The following is a 21,605-nucleotide window of genomic DNA, read 5'->3' as shown; positions in this document are numbered from 1 at the left end:
GTTTGTAGGCTACAGTCAGGTATTATTTGAGCCACCTAGCATCGCGTTTGCAACGGCGTCTTCCCGACTCCTGCTCTGCTCTCTCGTCTCCGTGAGTCCGTCTCTCTGACTTTTTTTATTCAACCAACTTAGTAACGCATAGTAACGCACGCCTTTCCCGCCTCAGTAACGGTAACGGCGTTGCCAAGATGAGAAAAGTAATTAATTAGATTACTCACTACTGAAAGAAATAACGCCGTTAGTAACGCCGTTATATAGTAACGCCGTTATTAACAACACTGGTCACAACTTTCTTAGTGTTCATGGAAAGCAACACTGAGGGCGTCTTACGGATTTTCTTTTTTTACGAACGGTTGATTTGTTTAGTCCATAATGACGTGCAACAGACACATAGCTTTGGCCAGCTTTAAGCATGTCCAAATATTGAACTTTTATGGTGCACTATCATAATTTTTTTTTCTTCTTGGGTTTGCTAGAGCATTTAGCAGGTGAACGACGTTTTGGAGCCATTTTCAACAACGTGACAAGCACGAGAAGGTGAGCAAGAGTGGTCCCCTTCGATAGCAGCCAGGTTAAACGTCTCGGCCAATAAATTTGCGATATTCCCGAGTGATGCTGGCCAGTGAATAAGAGCGGTGGATTTTGAGTTGGACCGGCTCTCTTTGCCTTCTGCTAGCAAACGGGCAGCTTTTACGCCATATTTTATATATTATATATGTATATGCATATACACTCACCGGCCACTTTATTAGGTACACCTGTCCAACTGCTCGTTAACACTTAATCTCTAATCAGCCAATCACATGGTGGCAACTCAGAACATTTAGGCATGTAGACATGGTTTAAGACAATCTCCTGCAGTTCAAACCGAGCATCAGTATGGGGAAAGGTGAAAAAAAGGTGATTTGAGTGACTTTGAACTTGGCATGGTTGTTGGTGCCAGAAGGGCTGGTCTGAGTATTTTAGAAATGGCTGATGTACTGGGATTTTCATGCACAACCATCTCTAGGGTTTACAGAGAATGGTCCGAAAAAGAAAAAATATCCAGTGAGTGGCAGTTCTGTGGGCGGAAAAGCCTTGTTGATGCCAGAGGTCAGAGGAGAATGGCCAGACTGGTTCGAGCTGATAAAAAGGCAACAGTGACTCAAATAACCACCCGTTACAACCAAAGTAGGCAGAAGAGTATCTCTGAACGCACAGTATGTTGAACTTTGAGGCAGATGGGCTACAGCAGCAGAAGACCACGCCGGGTGCCACTCCTTTCAGCTAAGAACAGGAAACTGAGGCTACAATTTGGACAAGCTCATCGAAATTGGACAATAGAAGATTGGAAAAATGTTGCCTGGTCTGATGAGTCTCGATATCTGCTGCGACATTTGGATGGTAGGGTCAGAATTTGGTGTCAACAACATGAAAGCATGGATCCATCCTGCCTTGTATCAACGGTTCAGGCTGGTGGTGGTGGTGGAATGGTGTGGGGAATATTTTCTTGGCACTCTTTGGGCCCCTTGGTACCAATTGAGCATCGTTGGAATGCCACAGCCTACTTGAGTATTGTTGCTGACCATGTCCATCCCTTTATGACCACAATGTACCCAACCTCTGATGGCTACTTTTAGCAGGGTAATGCGCCATGTCATAAAGCTGGAATCATCTCAGACTGGTTTCTTGAACATGACAATGAGTTCACTGTACTCGAATGGCCTCTACAGTCAACAGATCTCAATCCAATAGAGCATCTTTGGGATGTGGTGGAACGGGAGATTCGCATCATGGATGTACAGCCGACAAATCTGCACCAACTGTGTGATGCCATCATGTCAATATGGACCAAACTCTCTGAGGAAGGCTTCCAGCACCTTGTTGAATCTATGCCACGAAGAATTGAGGCAGTTCTGAAGGCACATTAGGTTGTAGGCTCATCATCTGGCTCGTGAGGTTCCCTTTTCTCCGTAAAAAAAACCTGTCCAAAGACGTCTGTTTTTCAGTAATTTTAGTGTGGGTGCTAATTATTTCCGGGAACAAATGTGATGGGCGACGACCTACGTCATACGTTATTATCTAAGCGCACATAGACATAAAACAAAATGTACTGCTAACAGTCCAATCAATGCATTTCTATGATGATCTCCCATTATGTAGTTGTATATCTAGAGTAGACAGGGATATTGTTGTGTTAAGCGGCACAGGCCAAAGTCAATCCGCCAGAAAGCAGTCGTTAATAAATTATTTATCATTTCTGCGCGGCCCGGTAACTAAATGCCAGTCCGCTGCCCGGTTGTTGGGGACCCCTGTTTGAAAGTACTTACAGTGGCTGCTTCTGGCCGAAAAAAACTTCTAATATCCTTTTCTTCAAAGGTGGTGGCGGAGGCGGCATGTTGTTGACATATATTTCTGTCTGGGCTGTGTGAGTGTGAGCGTGTGTCAAGTCGTCAGCCAGTCAAATGTGCGTTTGAGGGGTAAAAAAATGGACCGGCGCATTCACCAAGTGAAAAGGGGTAAATGTAAGTTTGAACTTAATGAAAATAATTCACTTAATAATGGGGGTTTCAATTCTATTTTTATAACATATGGGAAGATGATCTAAAAGACCCATACAACTGAAGTCATTATATCATGCATATAAGGTTGCTTCAAAGTTGGTGGGGACAATTTAAGCATCCTGAAAAGTTGGTACTGTTATGTCCCTACCGCCCCTATGCAAACCTGTGCCCTTGGTTGGAACTTGTGAGACCAAAATATAAACATTCTGTGACATTTTCAAGTGACAAAAACATTGTAACCTTCAGATGAAAGCACTGTTGCATTTATAACATTATTTGAGTCATTCAGCATGAATAGAAGTGAAGCACTGTTGCGTTTTAATAACATGGCACCTGGCCTTATATTGCTTCCTATGTTTCTTGTGTGCATCTTCTGCTGAATGTAGTGTTTCCACCTGTTGTTCGCCCTGCTTAGCACACCTGAGTGTCTTGCCCATGTGTTCCTCGTTATATCGTCACGTTACATTTAACTTGCGTTCCAAATTGATTCTGATTTCCAGCTGCGCAACTTTGATTATTGTACCTTCTGCCATCAAATGCCAATGAGAGATGATCAAAGCTACTTCTGATTATGAAGTAATGAATTTCAGACCAATAATATTGCCACACTATCTTGGTTGAGAATTGCTGCTGTGTCGCCTTGCTGATATTTTACAGTTATGACTCACGCAATAACGTGATAACACCTTTGCCATCTGCGACCTCACTGCTACATGCAGCTGAATGCAGAGTGTTCCATCAAGACACATCTTCAAATATAAGAGTGAAGCCATACATTTTGCGTTGATAATTTTACATAAAGACAAATTAACATGATTACATATGATGTCTATTGAAAACGTGGTAACAATTCCATCGCAAATATGAGTGTAATAAATAAAGTAGTGGTGTGCTGGAGCAGGTAAGATTACCCGGGCAATGCTTCATTGAATTATACACTTTATGACACGTTTAACCTCTAAAAAATGTCACGTTTTGTAACATACGTCTCCTTGGAATCCAAATATGGTTGTTAGTCTTATTTTATGTCTATGCAAGCTTTGTCAGAAAGGACTATCTGAAGTTGGGTGTAATGAGACTCGAGATTGTTTTATGTCCATATCTAGAAAGAATTCGGGGATTTAAGCATTTATTTACATGAATTTTCACCAGAAAAGCTCTGTTTACATCAGGCGGCCGCTAGTTACATTCACTAACAGACTAGCATTGTACTTTGACATATTTACGTCAAATAAATGCTAACTGCACAGTTTTTTTTTGCTTTTAACCAAGAATCGAGACTGTTTTAAGTCCGTATCTTTAAAGAATTCAGGGATTTAAGCATTTATTCACAAGAATTTTCACCGGGAAAGCTCAGATTACATCAGGCGGCTGCTAGCTACATTAACTAACAGACTAGCATTGTACTCCGACATATTTACATAAAATAAAATGAAGTTTGGCAATAGCTAGCTAACAAATGGAAAGCTTCTTTTACATGATTGTAAATATTTATTCCATGTTATCTCTTCTTGTTTAACAGTTTCTCTGACTGACATGCTTGTGTTAAAACCCATAAAACAAATTCTTACTCTGCAGATTACAAAATCTTATCTGACTTCGCGTTTTGAGTTTGAGCAACGTTGAGCTGCCACATAAATAACACTCAAGACAAACTTTGCTGGAAAGCAATTTCAAGTCACCCCCGACATAAGGCTCTCAGGGGGGAATGATTTCTCCTTCAATCAAGACAAGAGCAGAAAAAAACAATAACAAAAGTGAGTGACAGTCGAGTGACAGTAGGAAGCAAGGGCTAGACATCTTAAAATGGGGGAAACTGCTCATTAGAGGGATATAATTTCCCTGCTGTTCTTCTCAAAGTCTAATATTGATTCTCTGGTGACTTGTCGCCCATGTCTCAAGTGTCAAGTGAACACCTACAGAGCTGCTGGCGCTAACTCCTCGTGGCTGCACTGATGCTGTGCTTGCCGACAGTTTCCACTTGAGACAGCCATGTGCAGGGACAGTGCAAAAAAGATGTTAATCTGCACAAGTAAGAGACACATGAATAAAATGAGGTTGAAAATAGAATGATTTGTTACCATTAGTGAAATCTGGACACAAATTGGGATCGTGGGGACGTTTGGATGGGAACGAGATGCATTAGAGACAGCTGCACGTGGAAAGATCTCATTTTTCCGTGTAACCTGCTGGAGGCTAATCATCAGACATTTTGCACACAATGACAAATGGCAGGCAGAAATCTGTTTGCCCTGTCACAATGTACATGTAGAAATTCTTAATCTAATACCCACCACAATACATTCAAGACAATGTAATATTTTGTCAGCTGTGACTCGCACATATTGCAGACGAAATATCACACATAACCATCTTCCCTGTATGAATTTTATATTTCATACAGAAGAGTTAAGCTAGGTGGCTTTGTGGTTTAGCCAATCTGCATCAAAGTTTTTCAATTCAAGATTCAAGTACTGTATCCATCCATCCATCCATCCATCCATCCATCCATCCATCCATCCATCCATCCATCCATCCATCCATCCATCCATCCATCCATCCATCCATCCATCCATCCATCCATCCATCCATCCATCCATCCATCCATCATATACTGCTTAAACTGGGGTTGAGTCGCGGGAGCAGCAGCTTTAGCAGGGAAGCCCAGAATTCCTTCTCCCCAGCCACTTCAACTAGCTCCTTCGGCGGGATCCCAAGGCGTTCCCAGGCCAGCCTAGAGATAATCTCACCAGCGTGTCCTAGGTCATCCCCGGGGCCTCCTGCCAGTGGGACATGCCTGGAACTCCTCTCCAGGGAGACGTCCGGGAGGCATCCGAACCAGATGCCCGAACCACATCAACTGGCTCCTCTCAACGCGGAGGAGTAGTGGCTCGACACAGAGTCCCTCCCGTATGAACAAGCTTCTCACCCTATCTCTCAGGGAGGGCCCGGTCACCCTGCAGAGGAAACTCATTTCGGCTGCTTGCATCTTATTCATTCGGGTATGACCCACAGCTCGTGATCATAGGTGAGGGTAGGAACATAGATCGACTGGTAAATCGAGAGCTTTTCCTTTCAGCTCAGCTCTTTCTTCACCACTACGGACCGGTGATGAGTCAGCATCACTGCAGACGCTGCACCAATCCCCTTGTCGATCTCCCGCTCCCTCCTACCCTCACTCGTAAACAAGACCCCAAGATACTTGAACTCTTTCAATCGGGGCAGGACCTCATCCCCGACCCGGAGAGGGCACGCCACCCTTTTCCAACTGAGGACCATGGTCTTGGATTTGGAGGTGCTGATCTTCATCCCAACCGCTTCACACTAGGCTGCAAACCTCTCCAACTAGAGTTGGTGGTTTGGCTTGTTGAAGCCAACAGCACCACATCATCTGCATAAGGCAGAGATGCAATGCTGAGGCCACCAAAACGGACCCTCCTCAACGCTTTGACTGCGCCTAGAAATTCTGTCCATAGAAATTATGAACAGAATCGGTGACAAAGGGCAACCTTGGCGGAGTCCAACCCTCACTGGGAACAAATTCAACTTACTGCTGGCAATGCGGAACAAACTCTGACACCGGTCGTACAGGGATCGAACAGTCCTTACCAAGGGGCTCAATACCCCATACTCCCGGAGCACCCCCCACAGGACTACCCGAGGCACACGGTCGAACGGCTTCTCCAAATCCCAAAAAACATGTACACTGGTTGAGCGAACTCCCATGCACCCTCGAGGATCCTGCAAAGGGTGTAGAGCTGGTCCACTGTTCCACGGCCGGGACCTGCCCACACTGCTCCTCCTGAATCAGAGACGGTTCAGCTTTTTACAGTAAAAGTCATTTTCGAACATTTTTAACTGTATCATGGATAAGATGGATGGCAAATGGGACTCTACCCTGATTGAAGTGTGTTACCTGTGTAGTTTTCTATTGGATTGCAAGTGAATTCTTTCTGCGAGTGATACGTTTTGAAAACACGTAATGTACCTCAGGCAACTTGTGCAGCTTGTTCGCCGGCAAAAGTTGACCTCCTTGCCTGGTTCTTGATTGATTTAAAAAAAAAAAAATCCTATTGCCTTTGCATCCCCTCTGGATATCTGAAAGACTACGATGACCTCCAGCTTTGGTGCACCATGTGAGCGTGTTGGCGTTCACTGAGTGAATGTTTCATTTAGGTGGGAATAAGGTATACATATCTAAGCATTTTGTAATGAAGAATTCCCAGGGAAAGCTTGTCTGCTGACTGAAATATACCTGAAATAAGCAGGAGTGTCGAGTCCACATCTGGGTGATGTGTCAGAGTCAGTACACGCATTGCCAACACCCACCGATAAACACTTCCACAAACGGTCGGAGTAAAGCGTTGAAATTTGAAATATTGAATATTCAAATTGGATCCAATTAGATGAATATTAATGAGTATCAACATTTCTGCAGGAAAAGAAACAACTAGAAAAAAATAGCTTTAAAATGAAATTCTTGGCACTTTCAATCCAAATTGTTGTGCAAAACAGCTAAACGCCATCCAAGCTTATAAAAAAAAAATTTAAAAAGTGTTTAAAAAAACATAACTGATTTACCTTGGTTTTGAATGGATGATACATTTTTACATTCTTGTTCTAGAATTTATTGTCATTTAGCTTTTGGAGTAAGTTATTTGGTATGCAATGTATTGACATTTTTTTTCCTTCTGAGAGTCCTAGGTAGCTCAAGCTCACCTTTGACCCGATGGAAAATTGATGAATGGTAAATACTTCTTAAAAGCACCTTTCAGATCAGGGACACTGCATAAATCACGACAATAAGCATGTCAGTGGGGAATGTAAACCTTGAATAGACAAGAGAAGGGCAAGTAGTTTGAAAGAAATGAGATCAAATGAAAACTTGTGCATAAGGAGATAGTACGACTTCAACTAGGTTGGCGGCTGTGCCTGTCTGTTATTCTTAGGCAAAGTCATATACACAAATATGAAAAGGGGGTTATCTGGTGCCTCGACGCAACTGGCGCCTCCCTCCTTCCCACAAAACGTAGACATCTTGCTTTGTCTCAGCAACGTGATCCTACTATATCAGTGTGAGAGAGAAAGGGACAGGAACAAGGTGACCTTTCGTCACACACTAGCGCAAAATTGATTAATTTTAGTATTTTTCACACTATAAGTCGCAACCGAGTATTTGTCGCCCCAGCCAAAAATGTGTAAATGGAGAACAATATACTAAATTCATTGGAGTCTAAGTAACATTTTTAGGGTTAGGGTCATCCGAGACCAAGAACAAACATTATAAATTTCAGCGATCCCTTGTTTTTCGCGGTTAATGGGGACCAGAACTCGCCCCAATAAGTGAAACACCGCAAAGTAGGATCTCATTCCAAATTTCTATCAAATATTTTAAAGCAACATTAGGTAACTTTTTAAACTTTCTAAAATATTTTCATAACATTTGCGATAATATGTCGACTGTCAAAAAGCTGAATGACACCTCTTTTATATCTTGAGGTCTGTATCGCTTTCACTGCCACTAATTCACTTTGAGGAGGGTGGCAGGAACCCTGCCACACACACACAAAAAAAAACTACGGCTTACGTCACTACCCACTTTCCCCATTCATTATAAAGACAGAAGTCGATGCAAACGCTTTCGCATGAATTCTTCAAAGATGGCAGAGCAACAAAAGAGACAAAAAGTTTGTCTGAGGAGGAAAAAAGGGAGGCTACCAGGATATACACTCAGGATATACACTCGCTGGCCTGACACCCCCAAGGTTAGATGGGGTTAGCCACACGGTTGCTACCCGTCATATGCTATCATTTAGCCACAACTGGATTTATTACCTTATTACTACTGATCCTTCATACAACTGCTGGAAACAGACATGTTGTTTATTCCACTAGCAGGCGACCGGGAGAATGATTTTTGATTGATTGATGATTTTACGACACTGTGCGGGTGTGCGCTGGTCCTTATAGCAAACGCAGTCTTCCTTAAGCCAAAACACTACCGTTTTTGTCCACCTGTGTTGCTATGATTGACCAAAACTGAAAAGTTAACAAGTGTTGCTTTAAACTCTTCATCTTAAGTATCACATGTGAACAACTCCACTAACTCTGGAAGTAGAGGGCACACCTAGAGTGCCCTTCTCGTAGCTGCCAGTGTCAAAACAAATCAAGACAAAACATATATATATGTAAGATGCACCTGAGTATAAGTTGCAGGATAAGCCGAACTATGAAACAAAGTGTGACTTACGGTCAGGAAATACATTATACAGTGGGACAAATAAGTATTTAGTCAACCACTAACTGTGCAATTTCTCCCACTTGAAAATATTAGAGAGGCCTGTAATTGTCAACATGGGTAAACCTCAACCATGAGAGACAGAATGTGGAAAAAAAAACAGAAAATCACATTGTTTGATTTTTAAAGAATTTATTTGCAAATCATGGTGGAAAATAAGTATTTGGTCAATATCAAAAGCTCATCTCAATACTCTGTTATGTACCCTTTGTTGGCAATAACGGAGGCCAAACGTTTTCTGTAACTCTTCACAAGTTTTTCACACACTGTTGCTGGTATTTTGGCCCATTCCTCCATGCAGATCTCCTCTAGAGCAGTGATGTTTTGGGGTTGTCGTTGGGCAACACGGACTTTCAACTCCCTCCACAGATATTCTATGGGGTTGAGATCTGGAGACTGGCTAGGCCACTCCAGGACCTTGAAATGCTTCTTACGAAGCCACTCCTTTGTTGTCCTGGCTGTGTGTTTGGGATCATTGTCATGCTGAAAGACCCAGCCGTCTCATCTTCAATGCCCTTGCTGATGGAAGGAGATTTTCACTCAAAATCTCTCGATACATGGCCCCGTTCATTCTTTCCTTTACACAGATCAGTCGTCCTGGTCCCTTTGCAGAAAAACAGCCCCTAGGCATTATGTTTCCACCCCCATGCTTCACAGTAGGTATGGTGTTCTTCGGATGCAATTCAGTATTCTTTCTCCTCCAAACACGAGAACCTGTATTTCTACCAAAAAGTTCTATTTTGGTTTCATCTGACCATGACCATTCTCCCAGTCCTCTTCTGGATCTTCCATATGCTCTCTAGCGAGCCGCAGACGGGCCTGGACGTGCACTTTCTTCAGCAGGGGGACACGTCTGGCAGTGCAGGAGTTGAGTCCTTGGCAGCGCATTGTGTTACTGAGAGTAGCCTTTGTTACTGTGGTCCCAGCTCTCTGTAGGTCATTCACTAGGTCGCCTCGTGTGGTTCTGGGATTTTTGCTCACCGTTCTTGTTATCACTTTGACGCCATGGGGTGAGATCTTGCATGGAGCCCCAGATCGAGGGAGATTATCAGTGGTCTTGTATGTCTTCCATTTTCTAATAATTGCTACCACAGTTGATTTCGTTACACCAAGCGTTTTACCTATTGCAGATTCAGTCTTCCCAGCCTGGTGCAGGTCTACAGTTTTGTCTCTGGTGTCCTTCGACAGCTCTTTGGTCTTGACCATAATGGAGTTTGGAGTGTGACTGAGATTGTGGACAGGTGTCTTTTGTACCGATAATGAGTTAAAACAGGTGCCATTGATACAGGTAACGAGTGGAGCCTCGTTAGACCTCGTTAGAAGAAGTTAGACCTCTTTGACAGCCAGAAATCTTGCTTGTTTGTTGGTGACCAAATACTTACTTTCCACTGTAATTTGGAAATAAATTCTTTAAAAATCAAACAATGTGATTTTCTGTTTTTTTTCCGCATTCTGTCTCTCATGGTTGAGGTTTACTCATGTTGACAATTACAGGCCTCTCTAATCTTTTCAAGTAGGAGAACTTGCACAATTGGTGGTTGACTAAATACTTAATTGACCCACTGTATGATGGGAAAATTAAAAGTCACAGTTCAGAATCAATAGATTGTACTGTACATACCATTTTATATTGAATTTAATATAAACAAAAGAATCTGAAACTGTACAGTGTAAACAAACTCAAGCTAAAATGAAGTACATACAGAGTATATTGACAAGACGGAGGACGAGGATTAATGATGATTAAAAGAGGCCTAAGGTGGAGCGTTTAATCGAATGAACCATGGAAAAGATCAGGGCTCTATTGTGGTAAATGGCATAAAACCTGAGTGGCGTGACGCAGCACTAGAGGCCAGTGTGAGTTGGAAACTTGGAATAGTGGAATAGTTGGAATAGTGCCTGAATCTGATATTCCAGTGGAACTAAGTCTGTCAATATGACACGAGATTGTATTGATGGCTGCACACAAACTGATGAAGGAGGGTGGTTCGTTGTCAAGAGAAAGTGAATGATCAAAATTAACCATCTTTTTTTGCTTCTCTTCAAATATCAGGTCTGCATTAAAACTGCATGAATAAAGATTAAGAAATACTGTCACGCAGTGTGAGAAATAACGTAATTCCATTCCACTTGTTGCACAGATGTTATCGTGTTAGTATGTGGGAAACCATTTTCTGGAAACTATTCCGGCAGCAGCCAGACTTCTGATGATTTTGTGATATCAGACACCTAACGTGAGTTTTCACACCCTTATCGGCCATGAGTGTGAAGTGGATATTGGATTTGAATATTTTAATATTTGTTATTACTCTGTTGTGGATAAAAAAATGAATAAATGTAGTCAAATAACCGATTTGACAACACATGAAAGTAGTTTTTGCAGTGCTTTGTGGGAGTGCAGTAATGAGAACAACATTTAAGATCCTTGAAGCGGACCTTGTGTGCAAATTTCTAATCATTCAATGTCCCCATGGCTCTGCGTGCGCGCGCGTGTCGGGAGAGGAGGGGGGCGCGCCTGGTTGCGCGTGTGCGAGTGTGCGCCACGGAGGAATTGATTATGTAACATGTTCCCAATCACATCGTCGTCAGAGTGCGAGGATGTGAGTGAGGTCGCTTTAAGGAGTATCTGAGCTGCTTTCAATCTCCAGCAGCAGGACACCTCCTCCTACCTTTTTCTCAGACATCACCACTAACTCTCTGGCATTGTGGCTCACCTGGCGACTCCAAGTCATCACGAGAGACTACATCCTGGTAAGAAACAAGAGATCAGTTCTAATGAATTGACTGATATTTATACAACCTTATAACTCTCCATAGTAAAAGTAGAACTGCATTTGTTTTTAATGAACAACTCCTTGTTGGGTAAAAATCTTGTTACTTTGTTATTGGCAAAATTTCAGCCCAGAAGCTGCAGGAAATATTTCAAAGAAAATATTTACTCAAATATATTCTTTCAGGTGAACTGAAATTTTTCCTCAGTCTCTTCTCTCTTACCATACTTTTTGGTATGCTTGGAGGAAAGTGCTGCACTTCAGCGTATATTTTTCCAGTGTCCCCCTTAATGGAGAGTTGTTTTCTGGGGGCAGCCAGAAAAGTCTCCAAGCTGCCTGAGATATCTACCCGACACAAACAGAAAAAATGTTGACTACAATCTACAAACACCCTTAACCAGGCAGGGATGGTGGGCAGGACACGCACCCGCTCTCGAGTGCACACAGATTGCCACTTTCACACTTTTCATCCTGTCATCTTGCTCTTCCGCCACTGCTGTGTCCCATTTGTCCATGAGCAAGTCCAGACCGATATCTGTTGTTGTTTTTGTTGCGTGTGTGTGGGTGCCATGACTTCTTAAATGATGGATGTCTTTTCTCAAGAGATTTAATATAGAATTTACACAAAAAAGTATTGTTCTAAATTGTAATCTTCGTAATGTGCCAATTTAGTCTGTTATCTTGCAATTATAGATTGATTGACTGACAGTCAGACAAATAGTTGACCTTAATGTGCCTTCCAAACTTGTTCCAAAACTGCAAAGCTATTTGTAATTGATTAGAATTGGCAAAATTATACATTTTTTTCTCTCTCTCCATCTTGATTCAAGATCAAAATTTGAGAAGATTGCCACAGAAACCATGAGACATGTTTGCCTTTCAAAAGTCCTTATTTTTTGATACCATGTGAAAATTTGCATCACCAGCCTGCTGCCTGGTGCATTGATTTTAGCAGATCGAATCTGTAATATGGAGAAAACTGGTCGAAATCAGATAACTTCAAGATTTTTATAATGTGTGTTTGTTTGTGCTGTTTTCTCAATACGTGTGTTGAACCTGCATGCTAAAACAAGTTCCAAAACAAATTTTAATCATTGAAGTAAAAGTTTCTAAGGTAAGAATTTTATCATAAATCATTTATAAAATATCACAATCAACTGAATAAAATGTCCAGTTTGCATCTAGAGGCATAGGCAGAGTTTGACTTTTGTGGTGGGGGGGGAGGCAAAAATGTTGATGACCCCAAAACGCAATCTCAGCAATAAAATTTATTTACAAGATATATCCTCGGATAGTAGCTTAGCCATGCTCGTACATACAGGCATCCCAGCAGTGTATGTGTGCGTGCGTGTGTGAGCGCGTTTTTCTGTCTTACCTAGTGGAGAAGTAGACGCCGCATCCATTTTGACTGAATATTACATCCAGGAACATTTATAATAATACGTTGAAAATGAGTGTTTTTTTGTTTCCCACCATTTTTTAGGGTTAACGTCTTTAGTGGAGCTAACTGAAACTCCATTTTGGTGGTGCTCTCCGGCGTTTCATGGTCCACATCTTCATTCCTTGATTCTCGCTCAGTAGTTGTTAATGCTTTTGAAAGCTTAGGTTTGAAAAAAATACGTATATCCATCTCGCCTTCTCTGCCCTTAGGTGTTTTTTTGGGGGGCCAAGCAAAGCAAATGACCAGCTCTCAGGTGCCAGTCACATGATCTGTTTGAAAAATAACTTTAACCCATTATAATTTTTTTTTGTTCATTTCATTCATTTTTATTGTTTGTTTTATTGCTTTACAACAGGGGTCCCCAAACGTTTTCCTGTGAGGGCCACATAACTTTTCCCTTCTCTGATGAGGGGCCGGGGTCAGTTTGTAACAGAAAAAGTGTGACGATTGCAGGAGTGCCTACATGTAAAAAATTATTGTTTTTCAGATAGCCGCAATCAAATAACCCTTTCTGGATTCTTCATGGGACAAAAGTAAATGAAATAAAAATAACCCTCTCTGGGTTCTTCACAGAAAAAGCCAGGAAATAAATAACACAAGTAAAAAAAAAAAAAAAATTGTTCAGGGGGCCGGACCAAATGTGGAGGCGGGCCGTATCTGCCCCGCGGGCCTTAGTTTGGGGACCCCTGCTTTACAACTTTTATAGACATTTTACCAGCAAAGTCTTAATTTTGAAAATTCATATTTTGGAAAGTCAATTATATGCAATGACATTTTCTGCCATCGGGGGGGGGGCTAAGCTCCCTGCCCCCCCTCATAATCTTCGCGTATGTCTACAGGGCATAATACTGTACATCATTTTGACACTCGTTGTCCACCACCTGGTCTAAAACACCTCCAAGCGCCAATCGACATTTGCACTAGTCACAAAAATAGAGCTCAAAGTGTCCGTATAATCAGTCAAATTTTCTGATTGAGGTCTGAAATCTACTTATATTTATTTGCAACGCATTAAACCTGTAGTTGAGGAAAATAGTTTTAAACATTTTAAATATCTCAGAGTTACTTAGAAACTGATCGTGTCCGAATAGCAAGGGCGTAGGTTTGCATAGGGACGGTAGGGACATAACACTACCAAATTATCAGGATTCTTTAGTTATCCCCACCAACTTTTAAGCAACCTTATTTGCATTATATCAGTGGTTCCCAAACCGGTCCTCAAGGACCCCTGTGGGTCCTGGTTTTTGTTCCCACCGATCGAGCACAGACCGTTTAACCAATGAGGTTTCTGCTAAAACAAGCAGCACCTGACAACAATCAACTGATTACACTTGTAAAACACCAGATTGGTACACATGTGTCGTCCTGTTTTGTTGGAAAGAAATCCAGCACCCACAGCGGCCTGTGGAATAGTTGGGGAACTCCTGCATTATATAATGACTTCAGTTATATAGGTCATTTAGATTGTCTTCCTATATGTTGTAAGGATAGAATGGATCCTACCATTATTAAGTGAATTACAGTACTTTTATTATGTTCTGACTTACACTGACCCCTTTTCACTTGCTGAATGTGCCAGTCCATTTTTCCCCCCCTTAAACGCATGTTTGATTGGCTGATGACTAGACCCCCCCGCCACACACACACACACACAGCACATTTGATTTGCTGTTGACTTGAACCCCCCCCCCCACACACACACACACACGCATTTACAGCCCAACAGAAATATGACACGCCGCCTCTCCTGCCCCTTTCAAAGACGAGGATATTAGTTTTTTTTCCCGCCAGAAGCAGCCACTGTAAGTAATGTAAAAACACAATGTTGTGGCGGTGGGGAACACCCCACTAATTTTGCTACTGCTACAGTGCTTCAAGTTGAGTTTACTCACATAGATTTCCTGAAATAAGAAAAACAGCTAGCTGAAAATAAGCTTAACAGAATTATTTTAAGCAAAAAGTTTCTATGTTTAATCTTAAAAGAAAAACTTGTTTGTTAGAAATGTTCTTAATTCAAGAATATTGTTCAAAACATTATTTGAAAGAAATCTTTTCTTGATTTAGGTGAAAAATGACCAACTTTTAGATGTATGGGCTCAATACGAACAAATACTATTTGTTAAATAGTAATATTTATTTATAGTAAGTGAAAAAATCTGAAGCATTTATCTGTTAACTAGCCTTCAACACTCAAAAAAAGATGGAAAAAATTATTTGACTAGATTTAACAAAAATTATGAGATTAAGATGTTATAAATTTGCAGTGTGAAAGTTAGTATAGGTCTATCCAGATTTATTTTGCATTAATCATTTAGCCTATCAATTAATTAGGTTCATATTGGGAAGAAATGTAGCCCTGACCCCCATTCACCCAGCAAAAAGTGTACATGCAGGTCATAGTGTCATATCGTCCCTTCCAATATTAAAAGCAAACCTACGCCCCTGCCGAATAGCTGCAAAATTTGCCCTACTTGAAAAGATTAGAGAGGCCTGTAATTGTCAACATGGGCAAATCTCAACCATGAGAGACAGAATGTGGAAAAAAAAAAAAACTGAAAATCACATTTTTTGATTCTTAAAGAATTTATTTCCAAATTAGAGTGGAAAATAAGTATTTGGTCACCTACAAACAACCAAGATTTCTGGCTGTCAAAGAGGTCTAACTTCTTCTAACGAGGTCTAACGTGGTCTAACGAGGCTTCACTCGTTACCGGTATTAATGGCACCTGTTTTAAGTCATTATCGGTATAAGAGACACCTGTCCACATCCTCAGTCAGTCACACTCCAAACTCCACTATGGCCAAGACCAAAGAGCTGTTGAAGGACACCAGAGACAAAATTGTAGCCCTGTACCAGGCTGGGAAGACTGAGTCTGCAATAGGTAAAACGCTTTTTGTAAAGAAATCAATTGTGGGAGCAATTATTAGAAAATGGAAGACATACAAGACCACTGATAATCTCCCTTGATCTGGGGCTCCATGCAAGATCTCACCCCGTGCCGTCAAAATGATAACAAGACCGGTGAGCAAAAATCCCAGAACCACACGGGGGGACCTAGTGAATGACCTACAGAGAGCTAGTACCACAGTAACAAAGGCTACTGTCAGTAACACAATGTGCCGCCAGGGACTCAAACCCTGCACTGCCAGACGTGTCCCCCTGCTGAAGAAAGTACACGTCCAGGCCCGTCTGCGGTTCATTAGAGAGCATTTGGATGATCCAGAATAGGACTGGGGGAATGTGTTATGGTCAGATGAAACCAAAATAGAACGTTTTGGTAGAAACATAGGTTCTCGTGTTTGGAGGAGAAAGAATACTGAATTGCATCCTAAGAACACCATACCCACTGTGAAGCATGGGGGTGGGAACATCATGCTTTGGGGCAGTTTTTCTGCAAAGGGACCAGGACGACTGATCTGTGTAAAGAAAAGAATGAATGGGGCCATGTATCGAGAGATTTTGAGTGAAAATCTCCTTCCATCAGCAAGGGCATTGAAGATGAGATGTGGCTGGGTCTTTCAGCATGACAATGATCCCAAACACACAACCAGGGCAACAAAAGAGTGGCTTCGTAAGAAGCATTTCAAGGTCCTAGAGTGGCCTAGCCAGTCTCCAGATCTCAATCTCATAGAAAATCTGTGGAGGGAGTTGTAAGTCTGTGTTGCCCAATGACAGCCCTAAAACGTCACTGCTCTAGAGGAGATCTGCGTGGAGGAATGGGTCAAAATACCAGTAACAGTGTGTGAAAAGCTTGTGAAGAGTTACAGAAAACGTTTGGCCTTCGTTATTGCCAACAAATGGTACATAACAAAGTATTGAGATGAACTTTTGGTATTGACCAAATACTTATTTTCCACCATGATTTGCAAATAAATTCTTTAAAAATCAAACAATGTGATTTTCTGTTTTTTTTCTTCCACATTCTGTCTCTCATGGTTGAGGTTTACCCATGTTGACAATTACAGGCCTCTCTAATATTTTCAAGTGGGAGAAATTGCACAATTAGTGGTTGACTAAATACTTATTTGCCCCACTGTAATTTATTTTAATACAATAAGTAGGTTTGGTCAAGTTGAGCTCTTCACTTGATTGAAATATTGCAAAAAATGAAACAGCTTTGTAAAGGGGCCCTAAATCCATATCATTGCCGTGGCTGTCCTTGTAATCCCCACAGACTAAACAGTGTACAACAATAGGACATAACAGAGATAGCCACGAGCAATTTATGTCCCACCTGTCAAGGACAATCTGCGTTCAGGGCGCTTTAAATATAAAAGGTGACGTATTTATTCATCTCAGGTAGATTTAATTTGGTTTACATAGATGATGCGAGCCACACTTTTTGCAGAACTGAGCGGTGGACAAAACAGACTTATTCAGCAGTGAAATTAATATGTACACACACATACAAGCACGCACGCACTTCCATTGTTTTGTTCCATTTTGTTTGTATAATAGACTCTTTTCCAAGCAGCCATTTTGGCAAACATGCACGTTAATGACATTAAAGAACGTTCTGTGTTTATTTGCAGAGCGCTAATGAACATGATTAACCATAGATGTATTTACTACCCGCTTTAAAAGAGCTGGCATGAAAAAACAATGAAAGTATACCTTTTCAATTCTGTCCTTTTCAGCCCTTTTTAGAATTATCGACTGAGTGATGAGGAAAAGTTCATGATATCAATGCCCATTTTTGAATCTTTGTTCCTTCAAAGAGCACATTCTCCCACTCCTGAAGATTGAAGCGGTGAGACATGGTGATTGTCTCAGAGCAGTCATTATCTCCATCATTATGGTGGAAATCACATGCTATTTTAGAAGAGCTATAAAATCCTGATCTGCACAGTTGACTGGGTGATGTGCTACTGCCAGGCAGCATCATAATGAAGACAAATCTGCCGAATGAGTGACATTCCGCGTACATGCAAATGAAAACAAGCTATTCTAGAACTATCATTCTCAGCGGGTGGAGTGATATTTTAATATCTTGGAAGAAGATTCCCATTTAATGATGAAAACTTTTCTTTTTGCCCAGGTAGAAAATGAAGACTACTGCACAGAGGAAAACAGAGAAAGGCTCTAGAGACCTCAGTGCATTCTAAAAATATCCATGTTAACTGGGAAGGCTGGCAGTGAATGAGTTTTGAAGCCAACATAATGGAGCAACCAGCCAACACCAATTACAACCAAGGCTTGTGGAAAGAGATTCCGTGGGATTTCACCGAGGACTGCTCGCTCTCGTTAGGCAGCACCACCTTCCTCATCGTAGCCTACAGTGCAGTTCTGGCACTAGGTCTCGTCGGCAACACCTGCCTGGTATTCGTCATCGCCAGGCACAAGGAGATGCGCAATGTCACCAACATTCTCATAGCCAATCTGTCCTTCTCTGACATCCTGATGTGTATCGTGTGTCTACCAGTCACGATTATCTACACGCTGATGGACCGCTGGATCCTAGGAGAGACTCTTTGCAAGCTCACGCCTTTCTTCCAGTGTATATCAGTCACTGTGTCCATCTTCTCGCTGGTCCTCATCGCATTGGAGCGCTACCAGCTCATTGTTCACCCCACCGGATGGAAGCCCATGGCCAGGCAGTCATATCTAGCGGTAGCGTTCACCTGGATTACCGCCTGTTTAATATCCGCGCCTTTCATCAAGTACAGCATCCTCACGTTTCCTCTCGATAACCTCACTGTCCCATTCACAATCAATGAAAAATTAGTTTGCATGGAGCTGTGGCCGTCAGCTGAAGCGCGCCTGGCTTATACCACCTCTTTGCTCATCTTTCAATACCTGCTCCCCCTTTTTCTCATCATGCTGTGCTATCTGCACATCTATCTGCGGCTGCGCAGGAGGAAGGACATGGTGGATCGCGGCAGAAACACCACACAAAAGAATATCAAAGGCGCCACGAGGATCAACGTCTTGTTGGTTTCCATAGTGGTGGCGTTCGCTCTCTCCTGGCTCCCTCTCAATATCTTCAACACGGTGTTTGACTGGAACTACGAGGCCATCCCAAAATGCCGACACGACGTCATCTTCTCCTTCTGCCACCTCATCGCCATGGCCTCCACATGTATCAACCCGATCATCTATGGGTTCCTCAACAATAACTTCCAGAAGCAGCTCAAATCCACCCTGTTGCACTGTCGCTGCTGGGGTGTCACAGAGCGATATGAAAGTGTGCCGCTCTCCACTGTTAGCACAGAGGTCACTAAGGGGTCAGTCCTCAGTAATGGCTCCAACAGCATCAATACTTAAAGTGAAGCCTTTTGCTGACAAACAAAGGAACTCTTCCTCAGTTCCCGTTTGACTCTTTCAAGGCTTATTTTTTTGTTCAATGCAAAAGCATGGTTGACATTTAAAGAAAGCCCGACAATAACCGTCCACAGGGAAGTAAAGTCACGTCCCCGGAATGACTGCTGCCCTAATTGTTATGGTTCCTGACAAAAAGGAAGTGACAAAATGAAAGAATAAGGGTGGGAGTGACTTGAAGTAATAAAGGATGACTCCAAGACACACTTGACATAAAAACATAGTGCATCTGCACCCTGTGGGAACATAACATATTATTTAGAGCCATGTTTTAATGCTCAAGTCATTGTACTTTGATATTTTGCAGCTCGCTTTACAAACTGTAATTCTGTATGTCGGAAACCTCAAATGACGTGACAAGAAATAGGTGGGTGTATTGCAAATGCTGACAGTATTGATGACTAAAATAGTGTGACCGGTGATGTGTTGATGATTATTGACAGTGTGGGCTATTAACAAAGTTGAAAGGGAGATTATGACATTATGTTTTGGCTCTGGGCATTTACAGTTTGTGCAGTATCATTATGTGTTATTACACAAATTCACAAACATTATAATAAACCTCGCAAGCAAAGACATTCTTTATTGTTGCATTGATTTCTTAAAGGGATCCATCGATAGAAAGACTTGTAGTACTTAAAAGATAAACTTTATGAGTTAAAATAATTTGATATTGAAACCCCTCTTGATGTTTTCGTTTTTATACAATTTTTAAAATTAGTTTAACTGGTAGGTCGCCTTGTTGTTGTTAGGTTACGCTGCCGGTATTCCAGAGTATGACTCTAGCGACATAAACATGTCATCTGTTCAATTCTTTCAATTTGAACCCGAGAGGACCATTAATGAGCGTGACAGCACTGTCGATTTTTCACAAAACGAGCAGCTAAAGCAAAATGAACAGGAAAGACGGGATGAGACGAGAGTATGACAAAACCCGTGTTCTGCCAAAATGTGCTACACCGGCAAAACATTCTACAAGAGGCAAATCTGACAGCCGGAGTACTACCGTGCGCTTTCAGCTTGATTTGTTTAGATGCATACCGATAGAACATACTAAAGATGCCTTAAGAAAATACTCAAACATAGTTATATCAAATAAGGGTGGTTTAAATATGCTACGTGACTAATGTGGTCAACAGATCAACAATCTGCTTTAAAGCTACCACAAGAAAACATAATGCTTAAATGTATGAGAGGGAAACACATGCAAAAACTATTTTGAGGCAATGAAAAAGAATAAAAGACTCAATAAAAACACAAATAGTATATACTCGCTGCTTTTAAGTGATCACCTTTCCACATAGAAGGAATTGCAGTAACCCGGTAGTGTTCGTCTAGTGAAAGTAACAAATTACGTCATCACCCCGAGCGTCCATTGCGTGCATAAAACATGGCGACCTCCGTAGGTCAAAACATGAACTAAATATTATAGCTTTTTAAATCAATGGCAATATTTTATGTTATTCTAATGAAATATTTTAGTAAAAGATATCAATTGAGGCTTATTAGAGCCTACAAGTCTTTAAGTCCAAGGTTCCCTTTAAAAATACATTGTCCCATGCAACAATCAAGTGCCCCTAAAAAGGAAAGACAAAGAAAAATGGGCATTTTAGGCCAAGCTATGATTCCGAAGCTGTATATAAGCCTGCTAAATGAATGTATGGCCTCTATATCATATGAGTTTAATTTATTGTGAGTTTGACCAAAAAAACAACAAAAAAAGCATTGTGTAGCACAGCAGTAAACATGTTATTTTTGCTTGTGGATTGAATTAAAACATTTACTGTTATCTTGAGTGATGCATTCATTTATAAATTTGCAATGCCATATCATTTATATGGCATAGCTAGATGTTCTTTTATTTATTGCATTGTTTTTCAATGTCCAGCTAAAATCGATCCATTACAGCATCTACCTGCTAATCAGTCCTTTATTGAAGGCAAACTAATACAGCCAGCCCTGAATGAGTATTTTCAACCATCTCTAGAGATTAAACCTGAGCTGTTTGCTTCATTCCATATGTCAGCAGTATGAACATGATATCGAGACACGTTGTACTATTGCACGGCATTGTTTACAGTTGTAAATACATTGGTGTTTACAAGAGTGCCATTTCTATCAAACCGAGCAATTTACATCCATAGAAAAAAATAATGTATAAGTACAGTCTCTTGGAAATTTATCTGATTGCTTATTTTAAGAAATACAATTTAAACTATATTTACAGTGGGAA

At 41.4% G+C, this 21,605-nt stretch overlaps 1 protein-coding gene across 2 annotated transcripts; it reads left to right on the top strand.

Moving 5' to 3' along the window:
• The first annotated feature begins 11,390 nt into the window (after positions 1 to 11,390).
• npy8br (neuropeptide Y receptor Y8b) lies at positions 11,391 to 21,161 on the top strand. 2 transcript variants are annotated; one of them, XM_057832154.1, is made up of 2 exons: positions 11,391 to 11,592; positions 18,097 to 21,161. In XM_057832154.1, the coding sequence occupies exon 2, from the start codon at positions 18,194 to 18,196 to the stop codon at positions 19,316 to 19,318; it is 1,125 nt and encodes a 374-aa protein (XP_057688137.1). In that variant the 5' UTR covers positions 11,391 to 11,592; positions 18,097 to 18,193; the 3' UTR covers positions 19,319 to 21,161. The 2 variants fall into 2 exon arrangements, with proteins under 2 accessions (XP_057688137.1, XP_057688136.1); XM_057832153.1 differs by having other exon boundaries at positions 18,093 to 21,161.
• Positions 21,162 to 21,605: the final 444 nt, after the last annotated feature.

This window comes from Corythoichthys intestinalis, chromosome 3 (assembly GCF_030265065.1).
Source record: "Corythoichthys intestinalis isolate RoL2023-P3 chromosome 3, ASM3026506v1, whole genome shotgun sequence".
NCBI classification, from domain to species: domain Eukaryota; kingdom Metazoa; phylum Chordata; class Actinopteri; order Syngnathiformes; family Syngnathidae; genus Corythoichthys; species Corythoichthys intestinalis.
Note: the sequence above shows the minus strand (reverse complement) of the source record. Positions and strands in the feature narration are given on the sequence as shown.